Source organism: Salvia splendens, chromosome 11 (assembly GCF_004379255.2).
Source record: "Salvia splendens isolate huo1 chromosome 11, SspV2, whole genome shotgun sequence".
Lineage (NCBI taxonomy): Eukaryota > Viridiplantae > Streptophyta > Magnoliopsida > Lamiales > Lamiaceae > Salvia > Salvia splendens.
In genome coordinates this window covers 18,857,556-18,872,710 of record NC_056042.1, presented here as the reverse complement: position 1 = coordinate 18,872,710, position 15,155 = coordinate 18,857,556, and the positions used below count along the sequence as shown (strand labels likewise).

At 39.3% G+C, this 15,155-nt stretch overlaps 1 protein-coding gene and 1 pseudogene across 1 annotated transcript; one reads left to right on the top strand and one right to left on the bottom strand.

Moving 5' to 3' along the window:
- Positions 1 to 4,323: 4,323 nt before the first annotated feature.
- LOC121754543 (UDP-glycosyltransferase CGT-like) lies at positions 4,324 to 5,652 on the top strand. The gene has a single exon (XM_042149883.1). It carries the CDS (start codon positions 4,324 to 4,326, stop codon positions 5,650 to 5,652), a length of 1,329 nt encoding a protein of 442 aa, XP_042005817.1.
- Positions 5,653 to 6,861: 1,209 nt separating this feature from the next.
- Positions 6,862 to 14,649, bottom strand: LOC121754542 (annotated as a pseudogene).
- Between the last annotated feature and the right edge of the window lie 506 nt (positions 14,650 to 15,155).

Below are 15,155 nucleotides of genomic sequence, written 5' to 3'. Positions count from 1 at the left end.
AGATGAAACAGTATGTAGTACCAATGACATCCAGCCGCTGAATAAAACATGATTCAAAAACAAGAGAAATTCTATCTTGAAAGAAATGAACAATTTGATCCACTAATTTAAGTTACGACATAACCATTTGGCGAGATCCATAGTTTGATATCATGTTTTCTACATTGATCTTTTTTTCTTGTTCTTCTTTGCATAATGTTTAGATGCCGCCTCTTTATTCAGTAACGCGCTGTGATTATTTCCTGCCAACATCAACACACGGTTGTATTTAGCTCGTAAATACGGTCGAGAAGAAATTCTGATGTTTGATACAATGTATATTACCTGTTTTTAATTAACGTCAGTTTAAGTTTTTTTTGGAGACCAATTTGTTTACAATGTTACGTTGTTATAAATTACTGAGTTAATTCTTAATTGTATTTTACAATCTGTTTGTCAATAGTTTTTTGTCATGTCTTGAAATTAGGATAATTATGACCCAATTTACCATTAGCGTTGCATGACCCTTATATTCATCTACTACGACCCAAGATAGTAGATTACGTTTTTTGTATATAAAACACTTGTTTTATATGATGACTCTAATGTTGCCTTAATAGGACCCAATATACTCATATTCTGATATGACATATATAATTGTTTAGTATGACCCAAAACCATATCTAATTTTTTAATAATTGTTTTTGCATGATTCAATCGTATTACCTCTCGGAGCCTTTGGGATCTTTTGTAGCTTTGTCTTCGCGGATGTTCTCTCATACACTACATGAACAACAGATTTAAATTACAAATCGACCTGATTTTGTCAACTTTAAGTCATGTGTTACAACATTGTACTAGCCTTTTCCGGCATGAGGTGCGGATCCAGAGGCTCTAGTGTTGACCATGGTTGTAGTAGCTTTTTTGTTATCCTTCTTCGTCGAGTTTTGAATTCTGCCAAGGTTTTGTGGTAGAGAAATCGGTTTTTATGGAAAACTCGATTTTTGGTGCAATCGGCCTGATTTTGTCAACTTTAAGTCATGGGTTACAACATCGTACTAACCTTTTCCGTCATGAGGTACGGATCCAGAGGCTCTAGTGTTGACCATGGTTGTGGTAGCTTTTTTGTTATCCTTCTTCGTCGAGTTTTGAATTCTGCCAAGGTTTTGTAGTAGAGGAATCGGTTTTTATGGAAAATTCAATTTTTGGTGCATACGAGGTTGAAATAGTGGAGGAGGCGACTAATGTTTACAGATTTGTATGGTTTGGGCGATTGGGTAGAGATTTTGGTGATGGGGTTGAGATTTGGGTGTTTTGTCGTTTAGATTCTAGGGTTTGTGGGGATGTGGTTGAGATTTTGGTGAAAGAGATGCATTGAATGGCGCTGGAACCGAAGAATCAGCTTAGAAAACGTGTGGAGTAATGATCCCAATTAATCCGGTCTTAATTAACGGAAGGGCGGTTGTTTATATTTTCTATACCTAAATTACTCTTTCATGACATAGATCAATCATATTATGACCCACAGAAATTATTGACAAATCCAGATCTTGGCCATTCATTTCCATATCTTACAGTCCATAATTGGTCTGTATTTCTATACTTAAGGGCTTCTTTTGATAGATTAAGACCCTATATATATATATATATATATATATATATATATATATATAATTCGAACACTTTTAGTTTGTGAAGAACAACTTTAAATCCTTGTACAACGTTCATTGTATTCTATAAACATATGGTAGATTGTTTTAATTCGTTTGATTATCACTTTAACTTTTATTTTTACGAACTAACAACATTAAGCATCAACAAAAGGGTAACGAATTCCATTTAAATCAATGAATCAAAGAGAGTGACATTCCTCTTGTTCGACATTTAAAACATATAAGGAAAAGGGTAATAAAAGAAGCCGGTATTACAGAGCAAGAGCAATCGACTCCTCTACGGAGTAGGTACTCCTCGTCCACCCAACCTCAGGCTCCTCCCCGACTGTCCCTTCTTCTTCCCCTTCATGTCAGGCACCTCGTTGCTGAAGTTCATATCACCGTGGAGATAAGTAAAATTGAAACTGAGATTGGAAAGATATGAATGTGAATTGATGGGTAATGAGGTATATATATTGGATTAAAAATTGAATTTTAATTTTTTTTTTAAAAAGGGGATATCGGCTCCTTGATTGGCCCGAGTCCCCGCAATGGAGGCCCATCGCAGGGTCGATGAGGGCCGATATGAGCATCGACTCTAAGGCGGAGGCGATGGGGCATGGAGATAGACCCTCTCTCCACAATGGTGACCTTTGAGGGCCTATGTGGTGGCCGATCGCTCGACCCTTGCGATCGGCCACCACTGCTAATCCTCGAATATGTGATGATTGGTTGTTTAGCCTATAAATTTTGTGTACTGAAATGAATTAAAGAGAGAAGAACCGTGGGTAACAGTTGGAAGAAAGAAGATAAAACGTGGCAGTGAAAATAGAGTAAAGTAAATTAGGATATAGTAGTACTTGTTAAAGAACATAATACTTTATATGTTCATGATATAAAATTCCACTTAGACTCGATACGGGTTTTAAGGAGTGTAAAAGAAAGTGAGTAGAAATTGGTAGTGAAATGGGGGACTCACTTTTATATTAATTTTATAATTATTATTTAAAATAGATAATGAGTTAAATGAGTTAGTGGAAAGCTAAGTCCTTATCAGAAATGGAAAAAAAAACGTGGACATTATTTATGGATGAATCAAAATGATAAATGTGGCTATTATTTTGTAAACGTAAGGAGACGTTTGTTATTTATGTTTCTGCATATACATTATTGAGTTAAAGCCCAAACTTCAAAGCCCGATTAACCCTTTTGATGCCTAACTGTATTGTAATAACATATTTTTAAAATTTATTAAATACTTCCTCTGTCCTCTAATATTTATCTTACTTTAATCTGCTACGGATTTTAAGAAAAATAAAGAAAAGTGAATTGAAATAGTTATTGCCTTATTGGTATGTAATTCCTACTTTTATATTTATATTAGTTTTATAATATAATATAAGGGTGTAATAACATATTTTTAAAATTTATTAAATACTTCCTCTGTCCTCTAATATTTATCTTACTTTAATCTGCTACGGATTTTAAGAAAAATAAAGAAAAGTGAATTGAAATAGTTATTGCCTTATTGGTATGTAATTCCTACTTTTATATTTATATTAGTTTTATAATATAATATGAGGAGGAAATGACTTAGTAGAATGTGTGGTCTATTATAAAAAATAGTAAAAATGAACCGGGACAAATAATAAAGAACGGGCCAAAATGAAAACTGGAACACATAATGAGGGACAGATGAAGTATATTATTTCTCTATTTTATTTTTATTTTTTGTGTAATGATATTGTTTCTTATAAAAAGGGAATTTTGGAAAAAATAACAAAAATACCTCTATATGTCCACCATTTAAAAATGTATTTTATTATTTTGGGTTATCTACGATTTATAGAACCATTTATTTATTTTCCACTTTTAGTATGCGAACCCCACCTCTCAATAACTTTTTACACTCGCAATCCATTATAAAACTAATGCTAAAAATGAGACATAGACTTGCACTCAAATTCTATTTTTTTCACAAATTCATGCAATTTCTTAAAATCCACGCCGAGTTAAATGTGCTATTCAAATGACGGACGAATGGAGTAATAAATTGGATAAGTGAAAAGATTATTTATCTAATAATATGAATTCAAATTCTTTTATTTCCATTTCTATTCTAAAAAATGTTTTTCAAAAATTCAAAATAATTTAATAAAAACAGAATAAACTGTTGTCTATATCATGTTAATTAAGTCTAAAAAATATTAAAAATTCATACTATTTGAATTAAATTATAATGACATAATCATGATAATTGTGACAATACAGATTTACAATTATAGTAAATTTAATATATAAATTCATTATATTGATAAATATTTATAATTATAATAGATTTCCTAAATTTTGTAGAGTATTTTGAATTAAGAAAAAAATTAATTTATCAGTAAATATCTTTATTATAGCTAATGATTATGATTATATCCTATATAAGGCGGGACCATCAATGATTCAAAATTATAGTATCATATAAATAACAAGAGACATCGACATAAATTCTACAAAAAACCTTCTGCCCTACAAAGATGAGTCATGACCAATAAACTACACAAAATGTTATCTGCTTCGTGCAAAAACAATGAAGTAGATTCCTATTTCAACAACAAACCAACAAGATGTCGACGTAGAGACCAATCCATATATGAACAAGTAAAACACTAATGTAGTAAACATGATTCAAAATTTGAAAATGTCAGTTTCAAACATGAGAGAGAAGCCTCAGCCTCCTCACCTAGTTTTCCTTCCCAGTGGCATCGGAAATCCGGCTACATTCTTCCGACTCGCTGCAGCGATGGCAGCTCCACGCAGCTGCAGAGTCACCTTCATCAACGTTCAACCTCATCCCGTTGATCCCGACTTCGCCAGCCAGCCAGGTGTGGAGCTTCTTGATGTAGATATGCTAGCAGATACCGACGACGCCACCACCATCAGTGATGATCCATTTATCGCACGCGTTGCAACCATCAATCGTTCTCTCGATCAACTAACCCCGATTCTAGCTTCTATACGCGCTTCCGCTGTATTCTCAGACTTCGCTATAGCAGCCACGCTTTCTCAAATCTCCACTGATCTCAACATTCCTCTCTTGGTGGTTTCCACCACCTCGGCAAAGTTTTTAGCCGTGATCACAAACATACCGCGCCTGCTGTCTCAAGACCCGAACGTGTTCAGCGACTCTGCGGAAGAGATTGAAGTGCAGGGAATGCCATCAATACAGAAAGCCAACATCCCTGCTGCTTGGCTAAAGAAATCATCAACAAATCATTTGCTAACAGAATACCTTGTCCCAAATGCACGAGCACTCTCAAGCGTGAGTGGCATCCTCTTCAACACGTTCGACTGGTTTGAGCAAGAGACTCTGGCAGCCCTCAACGGAAGCCAGCCGCCACTTTTCCCTGTCGGCCCGCTTCAACCTTACCAGAAACTCGGAGGCCAGCAGCATCTTCTCACATGGTTGGGCGAAAAACCTGCTAAATCAGTTGTGTATGTCAACTTTGGCAGCCAGGAAGTAATCTCGGAAGATCAGATGAGAGAGCTGCGAAAAGGGTTAGAGATATGCGGATATCATTACCTGTGGGTGATCTCTCAAGGCACGGCTTGCTTTGAGAGACGTGACAACAGGATGATAGTGAAAGGGGGAGTGGATCAAGAGAGGGTTCTTACTGACCCTGCCATTGGAGTGTTTGTGAATCAATGTGAATGGCAGTCGATTATGCAGGCCACTTGGGAAGGGGTTCCGGTGTTGGCATGGCCGCAACATGGTGACCAGATGATGAATGCAGAAGCTGTTGAAAAGACTGGTTTGGGAATCTGGATGAGGGAGTGGAACGGCCGAGGGGAGGAGGTGGTTGACGGGGACGAGATTGGCCGAGTGGTTAGGCAGATGATGGAAGATTTGGACATCAACAAGGCAGCTATGATTGTGAGGGAAAGAGCCAGGGAAGCCTCTGAGATTGGTGGTAGCTCTCAAAAGGCTTTAGACAAGGTCATGCAGATGTTTACTAGCAGCAACAACTAGATAAGATGATAAATTTATAGTTCAAACCAAATCTATGTAATTAGTTGTAATTGCTTTCATAAATTTATGTAATAGAAACTTTTGTATAAATGATGATGCTTTTGGGTGAATTTGTAATTACAATATGACATTAGAACATCATATTTAACCATTTCCAAATAACAAAGCTTCTAAACTTTTCACTATAAATCTTACATGTCATCAAATATTTCTCTGTGTACACTCCACATGAAATCATGTTGTTGCACTCTTTCTCTGGAACCAAGAAAGAAGCAACGATGATGAAGACTGGTAGGAGAACGTAATCACAGTTTTGAAGACTGACAGAAAAGAATAGGATTTTTATTGATAGGTGGCGCTCGGTTTCCAAGATAAAATATTACCTAGAGGTAATATAGGATTGAGTTGTGAGATTATTTTAGTTATAGGGGGTTAGCTATGACTAATTATCTATCTAGGATTGAATTGTGAGACTGAATCTCATGAACCAAACACACTACATATTTAATACCGGGATACAATCTTACAAACCGAACGCCCCCATAGTAAATGGAATTTAAGATAAAAAAAAAATAGGGAGTAACACTCAAGGAGAATCCTGAGACACAATTTTCATGATTGAATGTAGTTCAATCGATCCTATTTATCCTTTACCTTGAACTTCCAGCTACTCTTCCACTTCAACCTCTTTAATTTTTCATATGGACCTCTATTATTTGTGACCATAGCACATGTGAAAATTGATCGAATAATGGATAGAAAGAAAATTTGAAGAATTTTGCATAAACAACACCGTTTTAAGTAACCTAACATAGAGAATAGATGCTGGCATCTTAAGTACGTTCAAGTGGATGGTCGAACACGACGGAATTCGCAAGAAAAAGATTGGTGTTAGTAAGAAGTCTGTAATGATTAAAGAAAAACAGAGCATTTTAAATGCAATAAAAAGAGTTATGTTAGGGAGATTTCATTTTTGGATGATTGATAGATACTAAGCATATATTTAAGTAACTACTCATCTACACACATTTCATTTTTTCTTGAAAAAGCAAGAAATATCAAACATCCAGATCACATGATATGCACTTGGTGATAGATTTCCAGACAGAATTTCAAGAAGCATTCTTTTACTGCAGCATGTAATGTAAAATGTCAAACCGTACACAAGTCAGGCAAGCAGGCAGTCTTCAGGACGAAAGCGCTTTTTTTTTAGATGAAATCGAATGATATCCCATTGTCCTGCAGGCGCTGCTCAAGGTCTGTTGGGCCAAATACAATCCCAGGCGTATAAACTCCACCGGCCATCCAGCAGTCAGATATCCAATCTCAGGCCCTTGTTACCACTTCGGTGTCAGGCTTCTTGTCACCCAGCGAAGCTAGACTACCATCCGAATACCCTTGTCCCACAAACCACATCTTGAAGGTAGCACTCGCCACTTCCTCCTCGGAAGGCCCCTGCTTCCTGAACCATCCGACGCTGAAGAAGGAGGGAAACTTGAGCAGAAGCCATCTCCCGCCTCTACTCTTGCTCAAGAACACACCAAGTGTGATCACGGGAAACAAGCCGAGCAATGACTTTGAGCCTAATTTCACACCAAAATGACCAGAACTCCTCCCTCGTTTACACCGGGTAAACCATGGGGGTTTTCAGTCAACATAGCCTGTGTTCTTCGAACAACAACAGAGTCTGCTGATGGCAGGCGTAAACCCAACTGCTTCTTGTTAGCCTATGCACTCTCAAGCTAGCTGAAACTAAAGACGTGGCATCTACTCACAGCATGAAGAGCTGGAAAGATGTGCTCTTGGGACCACCTAAAACGTTGGCAGCAACAGAGGGTGGCCAGCTCGCTCTTGTGGTCCAAGGCAGTTAAATGTGTTGTGTTGTCACTCTTCTATTGCTTGTGAGGATAGAGTATTATTCCCAGTGTAGCTATATATATATGTGTGCAGCATGTAATTCCACAGCAATGAATGGATATACTATTTTTGGAAATATGCAGTCTCTCTTTACATTCTATATCAATTCCTCTGCTATTCTTTCATGGTATCAGAGCCTAGGTTCATCCTAGGTTCTGCATATTTCCCTTTTTGTTCTCTTTTTCTTTATTTTGAATCATGGCTGAGAAAGGTGGGTCAAATGTGGAGGATATATCCTCTCACAGAAGTTCTATTCCCGTTTTAACCCAAACACACCCCATAGCCATCAAGCTCACTGAAAGTAATTATTTGGTGTGGAAACAGCAACTAATGTCCACCATTAGAGCTCTAGATCTGGAGCCATTTTTGACAGGAGAAGAAGTTGCTCCTCCGCGTTTAATTTCTATTGAAGGTACAACTCAAAAGAAGGTGAATCCAGATTTTCTGTTGTGGAGGAAGCAGGATCAGTTTTTAGCCTCCTGGTTGCAGTCTTCACTCACTGAAAACGTTCTTGCTCTCATGGTTGGATTAACCACCAGTCATGAGATCTGGACAGCTCTAGAAGCTAACTTTGCAGGTCAATCGAAGGCCAAGATAATGCAGTATAGACTGCAACTTCAGTCCTCCAAGAAAGAGTCCCAGTCCATGAGGGAATATTTGGGAAAAGTTAAGTGCTGTTGTGATGCACTCGCGGCTGCTGGATGTCGTATATCTGAAGATGATCAAATTCTGTACGTTCTTGGTGGCCTTGGATCAGAATATGATCCAGTTATGGTTGCAATCTCAGCCAGAACTGATCCATGGACTATGCAAGAGGTAACATCTCTATTGCACAGCTTTGAATCTAGATTGGATGCAGCTAAATCCACAAAGATCAACATGGATGGATCTACTCCTTCCTTGAATGTTGCACAAACTACTGGGCAACGTGCAGATGCAAATAATCGCTTCAACAAACAAGATGAAAGTGGAAGAATGTCTGGTTATGGATCTGGTTTTAGGGGTGGCAGAGGTGGTAGATCTGGTGGAAGAGGAAGAGGAAGGCTGACTTGTCAATTGTGTCAAAAACCCGGTCACACCGCAGCCCGCTGTTGGTATAGATTTGAGCAGTCCTTCATGCCTCAACCATCTCAGCCACGACCAAATCATCAATCTTATGGAAATCCTCAGCCATCTGCTAACATTGCTCAGACCAGGGGTAATTCTTATCACTCTCCTGCAAATGATTCCAGCCATGATAGCTCATCTTCAGTCTCTTGGTATCCTGATTCCGGAGCCACACACCATGTATCAAGTGATCTTTCAAATCTGAATAGTGCCTCAGAATATTATGGAGGTAATTCATTGCATCTTGGTGATAATTTTGGTATTCAAATTGCTCATGTTGGTAGTTCCACAGTGATTCCTGATTCTCACTCTTTCCCTAATTCCAGATGTTTCATTCTCAGTAATTTGCTTCATGTTCCTCAAGTGTCTAAGAATCTCCTTAGTGTGTCTCATTTTGCTAAAGATAACTGTGTTTACTTTGAGTTTCATCCTTCTTACTGTCTTGTGAGAGATCAGGTTTCCAGGCAAATCCTTCTACGGGGCACCCTTGAGAATGGTCTCTACAAATTTCTCCTTGTCCACAAGTCTAAAGCTTCCCCAAACTCCACTTTCTTTCGGCCTACTTCAATCAAGAGCTCTCTTCCTGATGCTCAACCTCAAAACATTCCTACTATTTTTAACTCTGTCTGTAATAGATCAGATAATCTAGAACTTTGGCATAGGAGATTAGGGCATTGTGCTCTTCCTATTGTTAAAAAAATTCTAGCAGATTGTAATATTCCCTATCATTCAATGAAATCTGATCTCATTTGTCACTCTTGTTCCATCTCTAAAAGTCACAAATTACCTTATTCTCCATCTCTGTCTGTTCATTCTGCTCCCTTAGCACTTGTGCACTCTGATCTTTGGGGACCTGCCCCCATTACTTCCAGAAATGGTTTCAAATACTATGTAAATTTCATTGATTCTTTTAGCAGATTCACTTGGATCTATCTACTGAAAACCAAAGATGAACTTCTCCCAGTTTTTAAACATTTCAAGTCTCAAGCTGAAACTCAGCTTGGCTGTAAACTCAAAATACTCCAGAGTGATTGGGGGGGTGAATACAGGGGTTTATCTCATTTTCTTCAATCTGAGGGGATAGTTCACCGTGTCTCATGTCCCTACACCCCACAACAAAATGGTCTTGCGGAGAGGAAGCATAGACATATAGTGGAGTCTGGTCTTACACTTTTAGCTCAGTCTGGATTGCCCTCAAATTTTTGGGATGATTCTTTTGTCACTGCTACATTCCTCATTAACAGAGTTCCCTCTAAAACATTGTCATTCTCCTCACCATATGAGATCCTCTATAAAACCAAACCTGATTATCTTGCCTTGAAACCATTTGGGTGCCTCTGCTATCCTTATATCAGGCACCAAAATAAATCCAAATTAGATTTCAGGTCTGATTCTGCTATATTTTTGGGATATAGTAGCTCTCATAAGGGTTATAAGGCACTTCTCAGGTCAGGAAAGCTCATAATCACTAGGGATATCATTTTTCATGAATCAATTTTTCCATACCTCTCTTCCACACACTTCACCAAACCTGCCTCTCCTACTTTGTATGTTCCTGATTTCTTTCCGCCTCCACCTTTATGCTCAGCTTCTGTTCCCTCCAACATTCCTCATGCTCCGCACCACACTCCCCCTCCTATTACCGCATCATCTCCAACTCTTAGTCCAAATTCAGATTTTGTTCCCATTACTTCCCCTCTTAGTCAAAATTCAGATTCTGTTCCCATTACTCCTCCTATCATTTTGCCTTCTTCTCCCTTATCCCTCCCTGATGCTTCACCTACTCTCCCAGATGTCTCTCTTAACCATCATCCCATGATCACTAGGTCTAAACATGGCATTTTTAAACCAAAAATTCTCACTGCTGATGTTTCTTCCAAAAAGGATGTTGATGCTTCTTCTGAAAGGGATGAACTGTGCATTGTTATTCCTCAGTCAGCTAAGATAGCACTTGCTATTCCAGTTTGGAAATGTGCCATGACCGAGGAATTTCTTGCTCTTCTTCATAACAAAACTTGGACTCTTGTCTTCCTACCTCCTGGTAAGAACCTCATTGGTTCTACTTGGGTTTTTAGACTCAAGAAAAATGCTGATGGCTCAATTGCTAGACACAAAGCTAGGCTAGTGGCTCAAGGCTTTTCTCAAGAAGCAGGTTTTGATTTCCTTGAAACGTTTAGTCCTGTGGTTAAACCGACCACTATCAGATTGATGCTTACTATTGCTATTACCTTTGGCTGGTCAATCAAACATCTTGATGTTAACAATGCATTCCTTCATGGTGAGTTAAAAGAGGATATTTATATGAGACAGCCACCTGGATTTGAGCAGGGACCACCGGGGATGGTTTGTAAACTCAATAAAGCTATATATGGGCTTAAACAGGCCTCTAGGTCATGGTACTTGACTATGCAGTCTACTCTTCAAGATCTTGGTTTCTCTCAATCCAAGGCAGACCATTCATTATTTTTCCTCAACACCAAGTCGGACACTATCTATCTCCTTTTATATGTCGATGACATGCTTCTCACTGGTAGCTCTCCATCTGGTGTTCAAAGAGTTGTTGCTCAGCTACATCAGAAATTCTCTTTGAAGGATTTGGGTGAAGTAAAACATTTTCTTGGCATTGAGGTTTCAAAAACCACTCAAGGTCTTCATCTATCTCAGGCTGGTTATATTACTGAACTTCTCAAGAAGGTCAAAATGACAGAGGCAAAACCTTTTCCAACTCCTATGGTTTCTGATTCCAAATTGAGCAAGGTGGAGGGAGAACCTACAGTGGATGGAAAACTATATAGAAGTGTTGTTGGAGCTCTACAGTATGTGACTGTGACCAGACCTGAACTGAGTTTTTCTGTTAACAAAGTAAGTCAATATATGTCTTGTCCTCTTGATACTCATTGGAAGGCTGTAAAAAGGATTTTAAGATATTTGAGTGGCTCTGCTGATTATGGCTTGCACATTAAAGCCTCCAAATTCTCTCTTGCTGGATTTTCAGATTCAGATTGGGCATCTGATATTGATGACAGACGATCTACTTCAGGTTATTGTGTGTATTTTGGAGAAAACTTAGTCTCATGGTGTGCTAAGAAGCAAAAGGTTGTGTCAAGATCTAGTACTGAGGCAGAATATAGAAGTCTTGCTCTTGTTACTTCTGACATTGTTTGGATTCAATCCTTACTGCATGAGTTAAACATTAAGTTGGATGCACCTCCTGTAATTTGGGTGGACAACCTTAGTACCATTTCTTTGGCCTCCAATCCTGTTCTTCATTCGCGAGCCAAACACATTGAATTGGATATACACTTTGTAAGAGACAAGGTAGTAGCCAAGGAGATTGATCTACGACATGTGCCATCTATTGATCAAGTGGCTGATATTCTCACTAAACCTTTGAGTTTGCAATTCTTCAACAGGCTGCGCAATAAACTGGGCGTTTGCTCGCTTGCCTCTCTCGAATTGAGGGGAGGTGTTAGCCTATGCACTCTCAAGCTAGCTGAAACTAAAGACGTGGCATCTACTCACAGCATGAAGAGCTGGAAAGATGTGCTCTTGGGACCACCTAAAACGTTGGCAGCAACAGAGGGTGGCCAGCTCGCTCTTGTGGTCCAAGGCAGTTAAATGTGTTGTGTTGTCACTCTTCTATTGCTTGTGAGGATAGAGTATTATTCCCAGTGTAGCTATATATATATGTGTGCAGCATGTAATTCCACAGCAATGAATGGATATACTATTTTTGGAAATATGCAGTCTCTCTTTACATTCTATATCAATTCCTCTGCTATTCTTTCACTTCTGGTTCTCAATGATGGAGCCCTTCGAAGGAGCAGGTCCAGGAATCTGAGATTCAATTCAAGGTAGGTTTGAGTTTGAGTTTGAGATTCAAGCCGCTGCCCCAGTAATAAAGGAAATATATGGTTCAGATAAAACATACTGTACTATAATACTCCATTACTAAAATCTACGCTCTGAAATTCAAGTTTAGTTTCAACTCTAGAAAATACATTTCATAGAATAAACTGAATATTCCTAAACTCTACAAATGATTTCTTGCACAACAGAAACAACTATTCATTGAGGAACCCTCGAGTGCATTAACGAACTCCGTCTAATAGTAATAGGCCATTGATGAAGTATACATGTACATATATATCTTTGCCCTATTCTCTTATCCATGAAATCCCTTTTTCCCCAAATTATGAATAAAATCAGACAATTCAAGTTTAGTTCAGCTATAATAAACTATCCCTAAACTTTGCAAATGATTTCTTGCACATCAGATTCAAGGATTCGTTGAGGAATTCCATCTAATACACGTAGGGGCCGTTGAGTTTGCAAGATTGTATCTAAGGATTAAATATTTAATGTATTCGGTTCATGAGATTGGATCTCACAACTCAATCTTAGATGGATAATCATGTGATAATTAGTCATAGTCATCCCCTCCAAGTAAAATATTCTTACAACTTAATCCTAGATTATATATTGTTAGTTTCTCCATCTGCCACCAGGAGTCTCAGTGTGTCCGCCATTAGGAAATGGTAGGTAGACCTCAAGATCCACTGACTCATTCCACTCGCATTCTTTTATAAAACTAATATATAAAAATGCGTCTCACATTCCACTATCTTTACCCACCTTCCTTTATATTTCTTAAAATCCATGCCGAACTGAAATGGGACCTCCTAAAGGCGGACGGATGGAGTACTATTTTATCCTGAAAACTGAATACCACCCTATAATATCCATTTACATAAATTTTTTCCCAATTCGCTATGACCTAATACCAATTTGAATTTTTCATCTTCGCCATTAAACCCCTTTCTCCCTAGGCACGAATTAATCAAATAATACAACACAAATAATACAACACAAACGAAAACAAACAAGAAGAGAGTTAAGCATACAGTGGGACGCGGCCTTCTGGGTCTGGAGCAGCCCAACTCCGCCAGCTTATTAGCATTAGCCACCCCAAGAACCGCTGATTCATAGGTCCCAAAATTTCCCACAATCCTCTTATCCGACTCCCCAATGCTTGGAGTGAAACATGAGGCCGATCTCCGCCGGCACGGAGTCGAAGCCACAAGCGGGGATCACCAGCGACCCATTCTCCACCGCCTTGGCGTGGTGGGACGCCTCCATCCTCTCCATGAAATCGGGGTCGCCGCAGATGTCCAAGTAGTCGCAGCCGGACTCCACGCAGGCCACCACGACGGGCTGCCCATAGAGGCGAAATGGGCCCGGGTAAATTCCACGAATGTACGTCATGGGAGATAATATCCGTCATTTGTACACGGAAAAAAAATGTTTGCAGTGATGGGAAAGACGCGTGAGCCTCTTGCATGTTTTGAAACACGAATTTCACCCTGCCGGGTGATTTGAAAGTTAAAATCACCCGACCGGGTATTCTCTCTGGACTCCTCATGTCTTAAATATTTCACCCGGCCGGGTGTTTTGAAACTGAAAATTCACCCGATCGGGTGTTTTCAAACACACATGAGCTTGATGCGTGTTTAATTAAAACACGCATAAGAGTAACGCATGTTTTGTATACACGCAAGAGACTATCGCGTGTTTGGTTTATCAAAGATGCGAGAGCCTCACGCGTCTTTCCCATCACTAGAAATGTTTTTTTCCGGGTACAAATGGCGGATATCATCTCCAATGACGTACATTCGTGGAATTTAGCCAATGGGCCCACGCAGTCGAGGATGATCCTCGATTGCGAGGCGAGGTGGGCGAGCGAGGCCGGGTCGGAGGTATCGGCGGTAAGGAGAGGGATGGACGGGGAGGGTTGGGGGCGGCGGCCCATTTGAGAGAATCGGAGAGGATAGACGGACTGCGGCCGGCGAGGGCGAGGGATTTGATGGAGGAGTGGGGAGCGTTGAGGAATTTGAAGGCTTCGCAGACTACGTATTTTCCGGTGAAACCGGAGGCTCCGAAGATCACGATGTCGTAGGGTTTCGACGCCGCCATTTTCACCCGATTCGATCGGATTTCAGTGTGTAGTTGAAATGCGTGATGGTTGTCGGATTATACGAGTATAAGAGCATCCACAACCGTGCTCTTGCCAACGAGCACGGATATAGGCCCGGCCCCACTTTTTCTGTCTGCTCTTATGCAAGAGCACAACATCCACATCCGTGCTCTTGCGCAAGGACGAGTACAAGGGTCCCACCATTCTATTATTCAATTTAAATAAAAATATTTCCACAAAATTAAAATACATTAAACATACCCGGAATAATATTACAAAATACATTAAAAATTAAAAATTACAAAATTAAAATCCTAAAAAATAAAAATTACATAATTAAATTCATAAAATTAAAAAACCACTACTCGTGGCCGAATTTCGCCCACATGTGTTTGATTAGGTCTTCTTGTAGTTCAACATGTGTTCGGGTATCGCGCATTGTGTGCCTTGTTTCGATCCTCTCACCCACCGTCGTATGCACACCTCGGCGTGGGGGAGACCTCGC